At 40.9% G+C, this 20,851-nt stretch overlaps 1 protein-coding gene across 1 annotated transcript in view; it reads right to left on the bottom strand.

The window, feature by feature from the left end:
* Positions 1-20,851, bottom strand: part of LOC123925848 (meiosis 1 associated protein) — an 84,623-nt gene that overhangs the window by 10,447 nt on the left and 53,325 nt on the right. The window contains exons 5-7 of the mRNA XM_045979409.1: positions 11,862-12,035; positions 8,069-8,231; positions 6,532-6,673 (exon numbers count right to left, since the gene is read on the bottom strand). Coding sequence (XP_045835365.1) covers positions 6,532-6,673; positions 8,069-8,231; positions 11,862-12,035 — 479 coding nt within the window. The remainder of the gene's footprint in view (positions 1-6,531; positions 6,674-8,068; positions 8,232-11,861; positions 12,036-20,851) is intronic.

The following is a 20,851-nucleotide window of genomic DNA, read 5'->3' as shown; positions in this document are numbered from 1 at the left end:
GTCCTGGGGTTGAGTCCCGCATTGGGCTTCCTGCTCAGCAGGGAGTCAGCTTCTTCCTCTGCCTCCTGCTCTCCCTGCTTGTGCTCTCTCTCTCTCTGACAAATAAATAAATAAATAAAATCTTTAAAAAATAGGTGAAAATGAAGAATATCTCCAGAGATTTAGAATCTATTTAAAAAAAGAAGAAACAGAAAACAGCATGGAGGTTCCTCAAAATGTTGAAAATAGAACTACCCTATGACCCAGCAATTGCACTACTGGGTATATACCCTAAAGATACAAACGTAGTGATCCAAAGGGGCATGTGCACCCGAATGTTTATAGCAGCAACGTCTACAATAGCCAAACTATGGAAAGAACCTAGATGTCCATCAACAGATGAATGGACAAAGAAGATGTGGTATATATACACAATGGAATACTATGCAGCCATCAAAAGAAATGAAATCTTGCCATTTGCGACGACGTGGATGGAACTAGAGGGTATCATGCTTAGTGAAATAAGTCAATCGGAGAAAGACAACTATCATATGATCTCCCTGATATGAGGACGTGGAGATGCAACATGGGGGATTAGGGGATAGGAGAAGAATAAATGAAACGAGATGCAATTGGGAGGGAGACAAACCATAAGTGACTCTTAATCTCACAAAACAAACTGAGGGTTGCTGGGGGGGAGGTGGGGTTGGGAGAGGGGGAGGGGGTTATGGACATTGGGGAGGCTATGTGCTATGGTGAGTGCTGTGAAGTGTGTAAACCTGGCGATTCACAGACCTGTACCCCTGGGGATAAAAATACATTATATGTTTATAAAAAAATAAGAAATAAAAAATTAAAAAAAAGAAGAAACAAATGTAAATCATAGAATTGTTGATCAACCACTACATGCAAATTATATGCCAGGCAAAAGCTAGGTGCTTTAAACATGCAATATTATTTAGCAAACTTATAAACTATATGACATATATCTTATTGTCCCTATACAATATGTGACAGGGACAAGAGTTACTAATGTGTGTCTGTCATGCACCTTCTCCCTTTTTTCCATTCTCCCTCACTATATGTCTACTACAAAAGGAAAAGGCTTGTGAATTCTATGCCTGGATGTTTTAAACAGGAAGAAAGAGACAGGACCTGAGGGGGAGGCAGACTGTGGCAGACCCCTCTGGGCTAAGCCAATCTATAGAATATGTATATAGCTGAGAGAGGGAGGAAGAAGGTAGAGGAACAGGGACTGGTGATGTAGACAGTTTTATTTTTTTTAAGTGTGTGTGTATGTGTGTGTGTGTGTGAGAGAGAGAGAGAGAGAGAGAGAGAGAGAAAGGCTCTTGGAATCCTGTTTAGATATAATTGAGGAGTGAAGGACGAATATTTGAGAAATGTCATTGTGGGTTATGAACTATTTCCTCTTTGGTGTTCTTTGAAAGCACAAATAACTTTTAAAATTACTTTTTGGCCTCTGGATAGTGCTTCTTTGTATACCATTTATGCAGAGATTAGCCAAATGGGGCCACTAGGTTTGTTAAGGTTTCAAATAAATGAATATACTATTGTTGCATGGAGAGGTTAAGTATGTTACCTGAATTTACACAGCTGGGGAAATAACGAAACTGTCAGGAACCTAGGGCCATCTGATTCCTTTTTTTAAATTTTATTTATTTATTTCTTTGACACAGAGAGAGAGAGATCACAAGTAGGCAGAGAGGCAGGCAGAGAGAGAGAGGAGGAAGCAGGCTCCCTGCCAATGAGAGAGCCCGATGTGGGGCTCTATCCCAGGACCCTGGGATCATGACCCGAGTCGAAAACAGAGGCTTTACCCCACTGAGCCACCCAGGCACCCCTACACCATTCTTTTTAAAGAGTTTTTTTGTTTTTTAAAAGATTTTATTTATTTATTTATTTAAGAGAGTGAGGGAGAGAGATCACAAATAGGCAGAGAGGCAGGCAGAGAGAGGGCGAAGCAGGCTCCCCGCTGAGCAGAGAGCCCAATGTGGGGCTCCATCCCAGGACTCTGGGATCATGACCTGAGCTGAAGGCAGAGGCTTTAACCCACGGAGCCACCCAGGTGCCCTGGGTCATCTGATTCTGATGAAGCCCATGCTTTTCATGGACAATAAAGACTACATCTTACCTCAATAGATTAGAAGGCTGCCTTGCCTTGACTTCTCAAAAAGAGAGGAGAATTTCTACTCTGAACCTAACTTTGACTAAGGCTGAGAAATTAGTTGGTAAAATGGGAATGTGGTAAAATGCCAGAAAAAGGCCATCCTGTTATCTTGAAGTCAGGTAGTCAGACTTATATCACAACTTTAACCCAAATCATAAGACCATATATTTGAAAAGCTAATAGAAATATGCTTTTCCCTAAAAAGAAAATAGAGCACACAAAGGTCTAATGATAAATAAAGGGTTCAGAAAGACCTCATTGCAGAAGTACCATCTGAGTTGAGTTTTTCAAGTTGAGGTAGGGTTTGAACATATAGTGAGAGAGGAGAAGGAACAACATGAACAAAGTTTCAAAGGTGTGGCAATTTAAAGCTTATGTATTAATTTGGCAGGACTCTATGGTACACAAAAAGGGATGATGGGTGATAGACTAGAGTTTGAAAACTGACTAAGGAATACATCCTTCAAAGTATAATCAATAGTAAGCCACAAAATATCTTTAAGCTGAACAGTGGCAGGGCCAGTGCTATTTCAAGAAGATTAATCTGGTGGCAGTATATAAAATGGACTGGGAAGGGAAACACTAAAGGCACTGAGACAAGAGATTGTTGCAACATTACAGGGAAGAGGTAAACAGACTCCAAGCCAGGACAGTGATAATAAGAATGGAGAGGAGAGACACATGCAGCAGATGCTATGGGGAGAGAACAGGCAAGGCTCACGTTGCTGGGTATTGGCGCTTCCAAAAAACATGTGGCAGTCAGGGGGAGTGTTTCAAGAAGATTAACGTGGTATAATAAACAGGGCAAATTAGAGGAGGGAGAGACTGGAGGTAGGGAAAGTAGTTAGGAGTTTACACAAGTTTACAGCCTTGGTGAGCATAAACAGTGGGAACAGGAAGGAAAGGACAGTTACAACTCATCTTATGAGAAGAAAACTGATATGACTTAGTGATGAAGTGCGTGTAAAGGAAAAGAAGCCTACAGGTCATGAGGTTTCAAGCCTGGGTGAGCAGACAGTGGTGGTGCTGCTATTAACAGAAAGACAGAAGTTAGAATGAGAAGTTAGCTGGAGGGGAAACGTCACAGTAAGAAACAGAAGATGAGAGTTACACAGGGAGCTGAGGACATCAGATTTTAAAAGAACATATGAAAAAGGTGTAAGAAAGACTAGAAAACCAAGGAGTTAGTGAAGTGCTGAAAACTTGTAATATAGGATCAGAGAGGTTCAAACTCTAAATAAGGTCTGGTCACAGAGTAGGTACTGGAAAAAGATTTGTTGTTGAATGCATCAGAAGAGGCTTGTGGGGAATTCTCCCCTCTATAAGTAGGTTCAAATTCTGACTTGGCCACTTTGGTAGCTATGTGACTTTTGGTAAGTCACTTGATCTGTATAGACTTTGGTCTTCTACATGTGTAAAAATGGGGACAATCATCCCTATCACACAGAATTATTGTGAGGACTGAGTGAGATGAATTATGCAAAACACTTGGTTACGTGACTAGCCCCTAGTAAGTACTCCAAAAAAAAGGGTAATCTATTAGTGATGGGTCAACAACACACTTGTGAATTTCCATGATAGAGGAGTGATAAGTAAGAGTCTCTCTGGCCTGTAGAATGGTACCTGGCATATAGAGCTCAATAAACATTTGTTGAAGGAATAAATGAATAAATAAATAAACAAACATTAGATCCTCAAATGCCAAATTCAGAGGCAGGAAGAGTCTGATTTATATATGTAAAGCCATTTTATATTTATATATGTAAAGCATATTTATATATGTAAGCCAGGAGGGACTAAACTATCCCTTCCCATCCTTATTGTTATTATTATTAGATTTTATTTACTTATTTGAAAGAGAGATAGAGATTACAAGTAAGCAGATAGAGGGAGAGGGAGAAGCAGGCTCCCTGCTGAGCAAAGAGCTGATGCGGGCCTCGATCCCACAACCCTGAGACCATGACCTGAGCTGAAGGCAAAGGCTTAACCCACTGAGCCACCCAGGCGCCCCCCATCCTTATTTTTAATGGCTACATAATGTTTCCTTACTTGGCCGAATTATTGTTCCCATAACCTTTCCCTTATTTTGATTTAATCATTTCTCTATTTAGGACATTTAGGTTGTTTGAATTTTTTACCACTGTAAATAACACTGGGATAAGCACGCTGGTCTAAAAATCGGTGTTCCTTTTGCTGTTTTCCTGTGCTACCACATTCCCAACAATCGAATTAAAGTTTTGAAGTAGCTATCACTTTCCAGAAAATTTACCCTCCTTCCAGCAGTGTATTGAAATGCAAATGCCTGTTTAAAATATCATGTACTGTAAGAATGTAGGGAAGCCACTTGAAGGACATTCCTCTCGAGTGATGCAGCATCTCTGAGCTCCTGAGGAATGAGATGGAGTAAAGAGTCAACTGAGCTGTTGGGCTCTGATGGTCAGGATGTATCTGCTATCTCTGCTCTGCCGAGAGGCAGGGGATGCGTGTTCTTCAGATAGGAAACAGGAACTCTGTGGGTGGGCCTAAAAGGGAGTGTGGGCTTTGAAACAGGAAAAAAGAAGCCTGCTTCTGATAGTGAAAGACACATTGCTGTGCTGGTCTAATCATCCATATGCTACCAGGTCAATTTCCACTCACAGACCTGTCCTTGATTTTATTTGCAGTTGTTTTATTTTGCTTTCTAAGTGTTTCATGCTCTTTTCTAAGTGTTTCTAAGCTCTTTTATTTTTTTTCCATTTCAGGAAATGGGCATCCACTAAGATAATCAAATCAGAAACCAAGCAGTTATTTGATATCTTCCTCTTCCTCATTCCCTACATCCAATCCTTCACCAAGTTCTGACACTCTCTCTAAAATATGTCTTTTTAAAAATGATTTTATTCATTTATTTGACAGAATGAGAGAGCATAGGAGCAGGGGAGGGAGCAGAGGCGGAGGAGTAAGGGAGGGAGGAGAAGAGGGGGAGGGAGTGGGAGGTGGAAAGAATTTCAAGACTGCCCACTGAGCAGGGAGCCCAATGCAGGACTCCATGCAGGGCTCATCTCACAACCCTGAGATCACAAACTGAGCTGATGCCAAGGGTCCAATGCTTAACCAATCGAGCTACCCTGGCGGCCCTAAGATATTTCTTTACTTGGTTTACTTTTCTTGACTTCCAGCATTCTAAGTCCAAGCCACCATCATCTCTTGCCCAGACTACAGCAATGCTCTCCCACCTCATTTTCTTGTTCCCATTCTTGCTTCTGTCAGTTCATTTCCAATGCTTGGTGTAAGTAATCTTTTAAAAACTCAAATCATCTCTCATGATTTCTTTCTGCACTTAAAGTCCAAGGTCCTGAACTTGACCTACAAAGCTTTGCATGATTTGATCCCTGCTCACTTCTCCAGCCCACCTTTTGGCTCTCTCTCCCTCGCTTTCTTTATTTCAGTCATAATGGCCTTTCCATTCTTGATTCTTCTCTCTTTCCAGCCTTGGGGTCTTCACACATGCCTTTCCCAGGCATTCTCTTTCTGCCACCCTTCACTTGGCTAATTCCCATTCCCATAAACTGGTGGGTCTCAGTTTAAATGTTCCTTTCACAGAGGCTTTCTGGCAGCAGCCTCTTCTTTTCCTTCATAAACTTCTCACAATTAAGTATTTATATTTATAAATTACATTTTATAATTATTTAATTTATATACATAAAATTCTGAATTATAAATATATATTCTATGCTTATTGTGTGTGTATGTATATATATATATGTAAAATTCTGTCTCGTTTATTACAGAGTAAGTTTCTTGAGGCCATGGATAATGTCTATCATGTTACCATTGAGTATTTACAGTTTAGCAAGATGTCTGGCACAGTCTAGGTGTTCTTCATTTAAATAAACCATAATGTCCAGCCCAGTATTAGAGAAGTCTTAAAATACAGTTACGTATGGAAAATACCATTTCCACTTAAATGTACAAAATTAGGGATTTTCTTTTTTCTTAAGTTATTTATTTATTTATTCATGAGAGACAGAGAGAGAGGCAGAGGGAGAAGCAGGTTCCCCAAGGAGCAGGAAGCCTGATGCGGGACTCAATCCCTGGACCCTGGGATCATGACCTGAGCCAAAGGCAGACGCTTAACCATCTGAGCCACCCAGGCATCCAAAATTAGGGATTTTCAAGCTTAGTGTCATATAACTGAGTTTGGGAAGTATTCTCTATTGCATGAAACCAACAAAGGCAAGTCATATATAATGTGCATTTCAGAATATTTCCAGTTTCTTCCTGTCCTCTTAAGAATTGGGACAGGCAGGATTAAGCTAGCTACTTTTCTGTGGTTGGTGCCTTAACACTCTTCTTCTTCCTCATCTGGGGACATGGATACTCACCAGCAGGCTGTGACACAAGGCATGGAAGTGCTGCTGATTTGTCTCCAGCTCATCCCAGTCCAGCTGCCAACAACTTGTGGGTCTGAGGATGAAGGGCAGTCCATATGTCAATGACTCGCAGATCCCACTGGAATTTAGAGCCCTGGCAAGAGACAATGGCCGTGAAAGTCTCCTCAGTGATATGTAAACCTTGACACCAGATCAGCTTAAATTCAGCTTATATCTAAGACTCTACTGTGAAATCCCTTGGGTTAAGGCCTGTGAATTAATCACCTTAGCATGGCCAGCACCTAGCAAGGTATCTAGCACATAACAGATTCTCAAAGCCTGTTAATCAATGAAGGAAGCACCATCATGAAAAGCAATCTGATGGATGTTTCTTCTCCTGAGCTTATTTAATTCCAAGTGACTTTTCTGGGGATACCCCCAGAACACCCCTGCTATAATAACCATGTAACGTGATAGTATGCTAACCATCTGCATCCCAGTCCTAACTCTCTTGTGGCAAGTGTTGCGAGAAGATGCATTTAAGAAGAGGATGAGGGGCACCTGGGTAGCTCAGTTGGTTAGTCGTCTGCCTTCAGCTCGGGTATGATCCCAGGGTCTTGGGATGGAGCCCTGCGTCAGGCTCCCAGCTCAGTGGGAAAACTGGTTCTCCCTCTACCTCTGTCTGCTGCTTTGCCTACTTGTGCTCTCTATCTTTCTGTCAAATAAATAAATAAAATCTTTAAAAAAAAAAAAGGATGAATTGGGGTGCCTGGGTGGCTCAGTCAGTTAGGTGTTTGATTCTTGATTTTGGCTCAGGTCATGAGCTCAGGGTCATGAGATTGAGCCCTGCATTGGACTCTGCACTGGGCATGGAGCCTGCTTAAGATTGATTCTCTCCCTCTGTTCCCCGCCCCCCGGCCCCTTCTTCCTGTTTGCTCTTGCTCTCTTAAAAAAGAAAAGAAAGGAAAAGAAAAGAAATTTAAGAAAGTTCCCCAAGCAGCATCTGTAGTCACAAACTGGACGAGCTTATCTAGATACTTGAGCACAGACATGTGATAGGAACTAGGAAGCAGTAAAAGTGGTCTTTGGCATCATTGCTAATTCTACCCAAGAACTAGTTCCCCTGGAAGCAGAAATTCTAGTACTTAGGGAAATGGCAAGGCAGGAGTAGACCCTATCTACCCCTTGTTCCTTGAAGGTCAGACCTCTGTCCCAATGCCTAAACACAGTAAGGTATTCAATACGCAGTTGCTGAATGGATAAACATGGCTGATCTTGTTTTTCTTGGTGTTCAGAGACTTTCTGGATTTGCAATCCTCATCCAGGCTTTAGAATAACCTACTGAGGCATATCTTCTACCATTTGGCCATTAGTCTCCACATGCTGGGCAGCCCGAGCTTGCTCTTTCACTCCTATAACTATAGTTTCTGCTTTGGAACTGACTCCCACCTGCCTGACACTTGGAGATGCCCTCTACCTCTGGACTTCCTAGCTGGAACCAGTAAGAATAGGCATTTGCATGGATTAGGGAAGTTCTCTTGTCCCATACTTGATCACCCGGAGCTTGTAACGAGAGGCTGACGACTGGGAGGCCATCTGGTAGAGTGTGGTGAAGTCTCCTTTGGGGTCATCCATTCTCAAGGAGCCATCAGCTGTGCCAGGGAGCAGGGATGGGCTGAGGAGTCGCTCTTGGAGATCACATTTCAGGCACACTAAAGTAAAAATGGCATTGGGGGAGGGACAGTTTGTCACAAGTTACCTCAGGCTATGTGATTAAGAGACAACATCTGCTACCCATTCCACATTCACCAGGCAAGCAAGGCTTGGGAGGAGGCAGGGGAGTAGAAACAGGAAAGTATGACTGGTTTGGAAAGGCAGAGCAGGTCTGGACCTACAGAGTTGCTCAATACAATAGTTAACTTATTTTCTGTGTCTGATATGGTTTTTACTTGTTTTACTTCTGGCCTGGCTGAGCAGTTGCCTCATAGTGAGAGATCTGGCTTATGATCCAGTCTGAGAGGAACATGGGCTCTCTGTGGAGGAGGCAGCTAACACTATGATATGCAGAAGCCCTTTGCAATCACAGATGGAAATCTTGCTTCTGCTGTTTCCCTGTAGCTAAGCTTTGGCAAGACTATAGGTCAGATGAAGGAAGAGCAGGAAAGCAGAAGTCAGGGAGTCAGGTGACAGCTACTGTTTCTCTGTGGGCTCTTCTAGGGACATTCAGGGGAGGGGGAGGAATAAGTTCCTGAAATGGTTTATTTTTTAATTCCCCAAAGAAACCTGAGAGTATAACCTTCTGCAACCATTCTGAGGGGGCTTCACCTAGGTATGAATTATTCATCAAGGTATATTTGCATGCCACAGTGTATAATGTGCTATTGCTCTAAGCTTGTAGCCTTGATACTACAAAGTTTTTCAATAAAATGTATACTAGGTTTGAATACTGTTAACAAACATGATGCAAAAGCAGAAGAGGAAATAATGTAGAAAAGGAGACAGGATGGCAGAATAGATGTCAGATCCAGCTGGCCTCCTGGGACCAGCAGTTAAACGTAGACATTAATTCTGGGTAAGACAGTTTTGGCTTGCTGTGTCCCAGAGCCCAGGAAGTCAATAGGAGGAGCTTGGCCTCGGACTTCTGTGCCTGACTTCTCCATTGTTAGATATCTGGACTTTAGGACTGGGCAGCTGTGTTCACCTGGCTGAGATTCTCAACTCTGGTTGCCGTAGGATCACCTTTTCATTAAGGAACTTTTATTTTTTGAAAAAAGACTTTATTTATTTATTTGACAGAGATCACAAGTAGGCAGAGAGGCAGGCAGAGAGGAGGCAGGAGAAGCAGGCTCCCTGCTGGGCAGAGAGCCCGATGATGCAGGGCTTAATCCCAGGACCCTGGAATCATGACCTGAGCTGAAGGCAGAGGCTTAACCCACTGAGCCACCCAGGCATCCCACATTAACAAACTTTTAAAAGATACTGATGTCTGGGCCCTAACTCACACTAGTGAAATCAGGATCTCTGGAGATGGAATCCAGATACTTGTATTTTTAAAAAGTCCCTCATGTGATTCTTACTTCAGCCAGGGCTGAGAACTACTAGCACCATAGTCTCAACAGTGTTCCAAAGCTGGGAAAGCTGTCTTAGCAGAACTAGGAGTCTAGAATCAGGTGTGCTTCTTGGGGGTATATCTCAGTGGTAGAGCATTTGACTGCAGGTGTGCTTCTCACCACGCTGAACCGAGATGCAGAGGTGACAGACTCCGGATCCACAAAACGAGAAAAGATACTCATCTGAAGCTAACTGTGCACTCTGCCAGAAGGAGGCCTCTGAGGGAAGCACCTAGAGAGTGGAGTGAAGGGCCCTGAGCAGCTATAGAAGGTGGAGTGGATGGAGAACCTTGTAAGGAGTCAGAGTGAACATCTGAAGAGCAGTCCTCAAAACATTCTAGAGTAGGAGAGCTCAGTGTTCTGTATTGTTCTGTTTCATTTTTGATAGTAAGCCACATTTCCAGAAATCTAGTGTGGTAATAAGTCAGTTTCTCTTTTTTGAACAGTGGATAACTATAGTCTGGTCTTTATTGTACTTGTATAAACTCTCAGGTGGGTTGCACCCTCCCTGGAGGAGGGCTACTTTCCCCACACCTCACTCCAACTGTGCCTGAGCATCTGGATTCCAGTGTTGGCCTCCCTAGTAGAAGAGCTGAAGAATCTGGATCTAAGTTCCAACATGCACCTAGAAGACCTGAAAAATGGCTGCAGATGGAGATAAACATTCTGGCTCTGACCCTGGTGCTGAAAGCCATGGAAAGAGGGAGGGAAAAGGTAGAAAAATTCTATACTATATCATAGGAAAGTGCTGTGCAACAGTTGAAGAAAGGCTGGTTGCTGGAGTTCCTGGCTTTGGAGGGCCCCAGCCCTCCTAATGAAAGAAGTGCCCAGCGCGAGGCAGCATCTTTGCTCAGAACTGCCCAGCATGAAATGGGTTTTGTAGTAGGTAAGGGTCCAGGTTCTGGAGACAGACCTGGTTTTTGGGCTGAGTGTAGTCAAATGTACAAAAAATAAACTTCTAATCTTAAGCATTAAGAGTGGGTTCTGGAATTGCCTAACTTCAAATTCTGCTATTAATTTTTCTGTGCTGTCTTAGGAAAATGTCTAATTTCTCTAAGTCTCAGTTTTCTCATCTGTAAAACAGGGAGATAATATTGGTATTTAATTGACTCAAAGACACATTTTTCTCCCCACATACTAACATCTCACTATGTATCTTACAATTGCCATTGACCAGACACACACTCCAAACACTTACTACTTTAACTTTTCAGTAAGGATAAAATAATATTTTAAGAGAAGGAAAGCATTGTGTCATGTTTAATTGGCAGTGTTTTTCTTTCTTAGTGGTACATAAAGTAATGGAGTATCTCATAACTGATAGCATCTGAGATTCAATGACATATGGTAACAGTACCTGCTTCATGGCGGTGGGTGAAGATGAAATGGGATAATGCTGAAAAGGAGATGACAGAGTGCTTGGGGAAAAACAGATATGAAGTGGATTCCAGAAGATGGGACATGGAGGAATTGGCACCATCAGCCTTGGACAAAAGAGTGGAAAGGAGGTCCAGGGAAGATTTACACACCAAGGAAATACACATTGAAATCAAGGTAAGTCATCAAATGCATCCCAGGCCCTTGGTTGAAATGGGAGCGTGGGAAGGGATGGGCGGGTAAAGATCTGATGGCTCTCCCCAGAGAGAAAGGGCCACCATGTGTTTTCCCCTTTGGGGGTTGGAGTCTATACCTATATTTCTCATTAAACTCCTGCTCTATTGGTTGGGCTACTGGTTGTCCTCTGTGGGGCCTGCCTCTTTAGTTGCTTTACTTTACCTCAGTTTGTGTCTTCCTATCCAGAAGACCTCTATTTAATCTTGGTTTAATCTCGGTTCCTTACCTTCTCACAGGCCCTGTTGATAATTGTTGAGGTACCAGCATGCCTCAAGTTATTAAGTCAATAATATCTACTATAATTCAAAATGAATTATTTGAGAAAAATATATGATTCATTGTGCTCTTATTTAGTTTATGTGCTGCCCTATAATTGAGGTATCTAAGTCTTTGCTCCTAAACTAACTGGCCCTTGCTGTCTAGGCTTAATTAGGTTCAGTTTTTCTAACTGTGGTTACTTTTTAGAAATTATTTTCCTGCTCTTGTGCTTACACTACACAGCCTCCTCCAGTCCCTAAACCTCAACTACTATGTATTCTGACAACTCACAAATCTAGGGTCTTAATCTGAGAGTAGGATAATCATAGGCTATATATTATATCTTTTGGGGGTGTGTACTTGAATCATCACTGGCTTTGGAAATGTTGCTGAAACACCGTGAAGGAAGAAGAAGATGGATATGTTCTTGGTCTGTTCCACTGTTATGTAACCAGGCTTTGAAGAAAATCTCCATGCTGACAACATCGTTGTCTATAGTTTGAAGGTCAATGTCAGTTCCCAGGATAGAACTCTCTGCAGAAGAAAGGGAATTAGCAGGTAAAGTATTTAATTCTTTAATTGTAAACTTTGAAAAATGTAAACATTTAAATGCACCCATCTTTTGACCCACCAGTTCTACCCTCTAGATATCTAGCTTAGAGACATTCTTAATAGTACATATGGACACATATGCAAAGATGTTCAGTACAGCATTGTTGTAATAGCAAATAATCAAAACCTTAAACAGGAAGCAATTCAAATACCCATCAATAGGGTAATGTTTAAATAAATTACAGCACACTCAACCTTTGGATAATTACACAGCTGGGATAATTACACAGCTGTTAAACAAAGTAAAGTTAAATGTCCTGGCAAGGAAATCTAAGAGATGGTAAATAAATAAATAAAGTTGTATAACAGGTGTGTGAACACTTTATATAAAAATAAAATAAATAAAAATTAAACCCTTGGCCTAAGTACATACATATGTATGTAAATGCCTTTTACGAAGGTCTGAAAGGCTACCATCAAACTGTTAGTGGTGGGCAGGAATGGAAACAGGGCAGAGTTCTGAAGTATGTTTCCTTTTTATTATTCATACTTCTATTCTGTTTTAATTTTATTGTATTTAAAAAACACTCTGGAATACAAAAACAGCCAAAAATAATACAGAAATGGAAGTTAAAGACTTAGTTAACAAGGGAGAGCTTCAGCTTCTTCAGTTCCTATTTATCTATTTATTTATTTAAAAAGATGTTATTTACTTATTTATTCCAGAGAGAGAGAGAGAGAGAGCGAGCACAAGTAGGGGGAGCAGCAAAGGGAGAGGGAGAAGCAGGCTCCTCGCTAAGCTGGGAGTCCAATGACGATGTAGGGCTTGATCCCAGGTCCTGGGATCATGACCCAGGGAAAGGCAGACACTTAAACAACAGAGCTACACAGGCGCCGCCTCTTCACCTCTTATTTCACAGTAAAAATGTAGTCAATTATTACTTCTGCTATAAAAAACAAATTTTTTGAAAAAGTAAAAGAAAAAAAATAGTGTACTCCCAGGCTTCACCTCAGACACAGATTACACAAGTTCGTCATTGGCAGGCTGTAACTCACAAGTGTGATTAGCAGCGGGGAAGACAGAAATGTTCTAGTGGAGTGTGATTTGATTCCAAATCTGAGTGAATGGAACTAGGTATGTTGGGTGATGAGGCTTTGCTGGTCTACTTCCTGTTTTAGTCAACGCTCGCTCAGGAACTGGGTCTGGGTCTACAGGTAAAGGTTATCAGTAAAAGCCAAATATAAGGTAGTAGAGGAAGCACAGAGAGAGGAAATGAGGCAAGAGCTGGAAAGAAACCGAAGAGGAACCTGATTTTTTTTTTTTTCCTTACCATGAGGGACTCTCTGAAATACTTTCACAAAGAGCCTAAGAAAATTGATGAATTAACTTCTGTGTATGACTCATAGACTCCAGGGAGAAGGCTGGTTTATTTCTAGAACGACATTCCTGAGGACAAGGAGGCAGAGGTGGCAGACTCCACAGGGAACAAAGGGCTTCAGTCCAGCGTGTTGGTACCCACACAGAGGAGGTGTGGTGAGACACAGATGACTTCATGTCATATTAATGACTTATTCTGTGGCTGAAAAGGGGCGCCAAATGCATTTCTCTTTGGCCAGTATGATTAAAACTCTGCCATCTTCCATGAACAGTTCTGAGGATTCATTAACCAAGTATTTCATTCATTCCATCAAGCAGTAATTTTTATTATGTACTATATAGAAGATGAAATATTGTACAGGGTATAAAGATTATACGTAAAGGAGTTTGTAAAACTACACCATTCTTTTTTTTTAAAAGATTTTATTTATTTATTTGACAGATAGAGATCACAAGTAGGCAGAGAGGTAGGCAGGGAGAGAGGAGGAAGCAGGCTCCCTGCTGAGCAGAGAGCCTGATGCGGGGCTCGATCCCAGGATGCTGGGATCATGACCCGAGCCGAAGGCAGAGGCTTTAACCCACTGAGCCACCCAGGTGCCCCCTGCTATACTATTCTTGACCATCCTCCTCAAACTGTCATCTGTCACATTATGTTTTAGGTATTACAGTGATAAATACAAAGTCACTGCCCAAGAAATGTTCCTTGTGAGTAAAGAGAAAGTATCTTTTTTAAAAAAGATTTTATTTATTTATTTGACAGAGATCACAAGTAGGCAGAGAGACAGGCAGAGAGAGAGAGAGAGGGAAGCAGGCTCCCCCGAAGTGCAGAGAGCCCAATGTGGGGCTCGATCTCAGGACCCTGGGATCATGACCTGAGCTGAAGGCAGAGGCTTTAACCCATTGAACCACCCAGGTGCCACAAAAGAAAGTATCTTTTTAATAATGTGAATTTTATTCTGTCACAGGCAAAATGAGAAGTAATTTAATTTTACTGAACCTGAGGCTTGGACTTCAATTTGAGTAACAAGTACAGAAAGAACTGAACCCAAAACTTCAGTGAGGCAAAAATCACTATTAAAGCATGAAAAGGCAGATATAAAATGAAAGAAATGGAATTGAGTGAAGGATCTCTGAAAGTGGAGAGGATAAGAGAGAGAGAAGGAATACAAGCAGGGGGTGTGGGAGGAGAAACAGGCTTCCTGTTCAGTGGGGAGCCCGAAGTGGGGCTCCATCCCAGGACCCTGGAATCACCACATGAGCAGAAAGTAGACGCTTAAAGACTGAGCACCCCGTACCAGTTAATTTTTCTAAAACGTAGTTTCCTCAGTTCTCTCCTTTGCTAAAAAACACACACTGCCTTCCTTATTTTCTTTATTTCCCTCACTCACCCTGTACCACTTGGTTCTACTCATTATTCATCAAATACCCCACTCTTCCTTTCTGTGATGGCTCATAGGATTCTTTCCCACCCTTGGGAAATTCATTCCCCATCCCCTAGCTCAGTAGCTAGTTTAGAGCTGAAGCCTAGCAAATGCTTGTTGAGCTCAACATTTGCTCCCCCTCCTCAGCTCTCATTACCTTTTCCTGTAACTCTTCTGCTTCAACTAAATTAGTCTCCTTGCCACATGACTTCCTTCCTTCCTTAGTGCTTTTATTACTCTGTCAATCCATGGCTCGCTCCTCCCCCAAAACTCAACTCCAAACTGACTCTGTTCCGGAAGTTATGCTTAATTATATCCTCCCTTATTTGGGTTTAATCATCAGCTCCTGGGTATCGGTGGGCTTCATTTAGGCATACTCATTAATTACTCTTGCTAATCTGTTTCTTCAGAAGGGTTTTCTTCTCTTGCTGTGAGTTTATGAAAAGTGGTGGGATGTGATGGAGAGAAGAGGGTTTGAATTGCCACTTGGAATAGTTAGGTGACTTTGGACAAAGTGGGGATATTACAACCTATTTCATAGTTATAGTGAGGCGTAAGAAGTGAGATGATTATCTATGAATGGAATGCCTAGGTCCAACAAATGGCATTTTCTTCTTTTTCTCTTATCAACAAAATGATTTACTCTTACAGGATAAGAATGTGCTTTTTTTTTTTTTAATATTTATTCGACAGAGAGAGATCACAAGTAGGCAGAGAGGCAGGCAGAGAGAGAGGAAAGCAGGCTGCTCGCTGAGCAGAGAGCCCCACGATCCCAGGACCCTGGGATCATGACCTGAGCTGAAGACAGAGGCTTTAACCCACTGAGCCACCCAGGCGCCCCTGTGCTTTCGTTTTTTTATAAGCTCTCTCCCCATCACTTCCCTTGGTGACTGCTTTCTCCCCACCACTAATACATGTAAGAATACCAAAGGCAGAGAACTGTGCTCCTCACAAATACAATGAAATGTGCTAAACCAGGCACCTAGGTAGCTCAGTTGGTTAGGCGTCTGCCCTCTGCTCAGGTCATGATCACAGAGTCGTGGGTCTGGTCCCGCATCTGGTTCCTGCTCAGCGGGGAGTCTGCTTCTCCCTCTGCCTCCCTCCCCCATTTGTGCTCTCTCAAAAATAAATAACATCTTAAAAAAAAAAAAAGGAAATGTACTAAATCTGGGAAATGGGGAAGAGACTTGTCACTTCTCAAAGATTGAAGAGCAGCTCCCACCTTGACTGGTGAGCAGGAATGAGCCAGTCCCACTCACAGTATGAAACAGGAAGGTTATGGGAGTGAGTGTGGCTGGGAGTGATTGGGTGGGGAGGACAAGGAAGGACGGGTTCACTGCAGCAAGGCTGCTAACAGCTTTCACATTTAGTGTTTGGATCTGCCCTGCCCTCCTGTGGCCACAAGTAGTGATACCTTTTACTGAGCTCTTGCAGAAAGGCCACAATAATAGGAAAAATTAAGAGAGCCAAATGATTGAAAATAAGGCAATGCCTAAAGCAGTCCTTCTCAGAATTCAACCCTGCAAAAAGATTACAGGGAGAATGTAACACTTTAATACACAAACGGACGTAGAATATCTAAAGTAGAGACCTAGGAAAATTGTGCTCCAGCTCAATCCTATGGATCCTCCTCTGTCCTACAAAGGCCTAGACCTATAGGCCAGAACTGTTCCTTTCCAAATGGAAAGGAAATGGCCTGTTCTTGAGTAGGATGGGCTTTAGGGGTTCTGGAAACCCCCTGAAATTGTATATAACTTCACCTGTACATGTATATAACTGAAATTGTATATAACTTCACCTGTACATGTATATAACTGAAATTGTATATAACTTCACCTGTACATGTATAGTTGTATTCTAATAGGGTGGAGGAGGGGGACAGGTCCTTAGCTTTCATCAAATCCTTGAGATTGTTGTGAGTCCAAAAAAGGTCAAGAGCTACTGCAAAAACTGTGAGACTGTGATATCTCAGTCTCTCTGGGCCAGTTTGCAATCTTTTCTGCCTAGCTTCTGAATATAGGAGTAGTACAGGATGTTAATAACTCGGATAAGTAATCAGAGTTGACAAAGTTTGCTCAGGAACAACTATGCAGAGTCATTTAACCACTGTCTTTAAATCAACAATGGCATGAAGATAATCTCTAATAGCTCACACTGTTGGGAGCAGCCTGGCTTGTCTCTGAGCTCATGTGCCTCATTTATGGAAGTGATGCTTGGACCCTGGGAAAAAGGAGAAGCTCCTTGAAAGGAGGTAGCAGGGTAGTGGTGATTATGTGATGCAGACTCTCTAGAGAAGTGAGTGCAGGACTGACCAAGCAGTGACCATCTTCCTAGGGTTCCAGTCTACAAGACAGCAAAACTAGAAGTGTAATGAGAATAGAGAGACTTTATTTCCCAGAACTATTCTCAGGGAGAGAAGAGATGTCATTCATTCATTCATCCTTTCATTCAGTTCATTTGTATTTCAAATAATTATTTATTTAATGCCTTCTATGATCCAGGCACACTGATTGTGTCAACAATGAAAGAGACAAATTATCTGCTTTTGTGGGTTACATTCTAGTGGAAGAACAAACAATAAACAAACAATAGAAACAAAAAACAATTACAGATAATGGTAGGTACTATGAAGAAAAATAAAACACAGTAAGGGTATGGCATGTATGTGTGTGTGTCTTTGTGTATGTGAGAGAGAGACAGAGAGAGAGAAAGTTTTCTCTTCAGGAAGTATATGATCCAAGTTGTAAGAAAATACATTTTATCTAAGGCCTTAAGAGCTCTATTTTCATTTTACAAAAAAAAAAAAATGCAACCCACATGCAAAAGAAGCTGGTCCCTACTGATTGAGATATAACAAAGTCTAAATACAGTTTGACTGGAAAACACTAGACTTAGAAGGTATTTAGAGAGTCCTCTTTTTCTGCACAAACGTATTTATATTTTCTATAAACAAAACAGTATGGAGGTTCCTGAAAAAGTTAAAAGTAGAACTACTCTATGTTCCAGCAATTGCATCACTAAGTATTTACCCAAGAATACAAAAATACTAGCTGAAAGGGATATATTCACTCCACTGTTTACAGCAGCATCATCTACAATTGCCAAACTATGGAAACAGGCCAAGTGTCCACCAACTGATGAATGGATATATATGTATATCCATATGTGTATATATACGGATATCCATATGTATATATATATGATGGATATATATATATAATTTTTATGGATATTACTCAGCCATATAAAAGAAATCCTGTCATTTGCAGTGAAATCTTGCCATTTGCTATTGGATGGAGCTAGAGAGTATTATGCTAAGTGAAATAAATCGGTCAGAGAAAGACAAATACTATATGATTTCCCACATATGAGGAATTTAAGAAACAAAATAAATGAGCATTGGGGAAAAAAGGACAGGGGGCAAACCAAGAAACAGACTCCTAACTATAGAGAACAAACTGATGGTTACCAGAGGGGAGGTGGGGAGGGATGGGTTAAACAGATGAGGGGTATTGAAGAGGGCATTTGTGATGAACATCAGTTATAATATGGAAGGGATGAATCTGTACACCTGAAATTAGTATTACACTGTATGTTAACTAACCAGAATTTAAACAAAAACTTTAAACAAAGACTAAAATAAAAAGTAAATGTTCAATAAGTGAATCAACAAAAACAAAACAAAAAGTAAATGCACATGGCATTTTGTTTGATATTGCCAAATATCCCTCCAGAAGGGTTGTGCCACTGTGCATTCTACCAGTAATGCAAATATGTTCTCATAATTTTTAACTTTGGCAAATCTAACAGATGGGAAGTAGTATGTTGGTGCAGTCTTAATTTTAATTTCTCTATGAATGAGGTTAATCATATTTTCATATTTTTAAAAAATCTTCATGTGTTTAAGGGCCATTTAAAAAAATACCCTTTGAATTATCCACTCATGTTTTTGTCCATTTTTCTGCAGGGTTTTTGGCCTTTTTCCTCTAAGTTTTCAAGTGTTCTTTCTCTATTAGAGATATTAGCCCTTCCTCTCCATGTTTCCACCCCCCCATCCAACACATAAATTGCAAACACTTTCTCCAATTTTTTCAGTTGTCTTTTGACTTTATTTATTTAAAATGTGTTTAAAAAATATATTTATTTTTATGTAGTTGAATAAATTACTGCACATGGATTTTGAGTCACAGGTAGAGAAACTTTCCCTATTCTAAGATGATAAAGGCATTCACCAATGTTCTCTTACTACTCTTGAAATATTATTTTTTATATTTAGGTCTCGGGCACATGTGGAATGCTTTCTACATGGTAACAAGTTGCCTGGTACCACTTTTAGAACAAGTCCATCTTTGCTCTTGTAATGTAACAGGCCACCTTCCTCCTATACTAAATTTATATCTGTACTCGTGTTTAATTCTGTCCACAGTTAGTCCTTGTATTATGCTAACTAGTGCTCCAGTGCTAGGTATATTGTGGGGCTGATTTCAGATGGAAAAGTGGCCAGATTGTCCAAGGATGGGAGGGTGTAACACCAGGCATTTGCCAAGTAAAGCAGGAGAATGTACATCTGTAAGTGTTAGAGGATAAGGAGAAAGGAGGAGCAGAGAAGACTTGGGATTTAATCAAAAGAACTTTTAAGTCATAGTCTTGTAAAGAGAGAAATGATGGAGCACTTGAGCTTACTGAAGTGAATGGAATATAGAAAAGGAAGTAAAAGGAAAGAACCAAACTGATCAACAGTGAAGGGGGACTTCCAGTCTGGTTGGGTTCTTATTTCCTTATAAACCATAGCTATAAACTCTACATAATTTAGTTCAAAAAATAAAAGCTATCTGAGATAATATAGTTAAAAAAATAAAACAACTATGTGAGGACAGCTATCTGAAGACTGTGGAGACTGAACTAAGGTAGATTTCAGAGAGGAACTGAAACATGGGAACAAGTGACCAGCAAAGAATGAATTCCCCCAAGGGTGGCCTCAGTTGTAACAGTGTGAACCTAGTATAGCAGCTAAAACTTTAATAGAAAGACCTCTGTCTTTCACTGGCCTTATCAGGGGGAGGAGCCAGGACCAAGGAGAGCCTCCAGAAAGTGAGGAAGAAATCCAAGAAGGGAGGTGGCCTGAGAATCCTAAATTATGTGTTTAAAACTCAGTCCAGGCACCTTGCTGACCCTTACACCACACATGTATGGGACAAACTGGAAGCAGCTCATAGTGGAGGCTTAACCCATGCAACCGAGATCTGAGTCCCTGACTACCGCAGACCATGACTAGCTGCAGTTGCGTCTAACAAAGTTAGCTGTCTACCAAAACAAACACTTTTCAGGGTACTATACTAGAATCCAGAGTCTCTATAACAACATTCACAAAATACAACCCAAATGTGTCTGGCATACAGAGTCAGAAAACGTGACCCAGTCTCAAAGGAAAATACAATCAACAGATGCAAACACCAACATGATAAAGGTATCAGACTTATTAGACAAAGATTTTAAAGCAGCATAATTATATAACTATACCTATAAATTATAATGATGTTCAATGAGGAGTAGAAAATATGTTCATAATGAATGATGATATAGGAAATATCAGGGAAATAGAAAATATAAAAAATATAATATGGAAATTTTAGAACTGAAAAATACAGTATCTGAACAAGAAAATTCACTGCATGGACTTGGGAATGAGACATGAGAGACAATGAACTTAAAGATAGGTCAATGGAGATGATAATTTAATCTAAAAAAGAGAAAGAAAAAATTTTGAACAAAATAAAACCAACCACAGAGGCTTGGAAACTGTAAAACAACTTAAAAAGTCTTAACATGTGGGTAACTGGAGTCCCAGAAAAAGTGACAAAGAGGAATGAGATGGAAAAAATATTTGAGGAGATGATGGTAGGAAATTTCCCAAATTGAATCAAAGATATACATTTATAGGTTGTGATACTGTGGTTTATAGTAAGAGGTATATATTTGATCTTTGTCTTGTTTCTGGC

This window comes from Meles meles, chromosome 15, assembly GCF_922984935.1.
Source record: "Meles meles chromosome 15, mMelMel3.1 paternal haplotype, whole genome shotgun sequence".
Taxonomy (NCBI): domain Eukaryota; kingdom Metazoa; phylum Chordata; class Mammalia; order Carnivora; family Mustelidae; genus Meles; species Meles meles.
The sequence above is the reverse complement of the archived record's forward strand: the minus strand, read 5'-3'. Positions and strand labels throughout refer to the sequence as shown.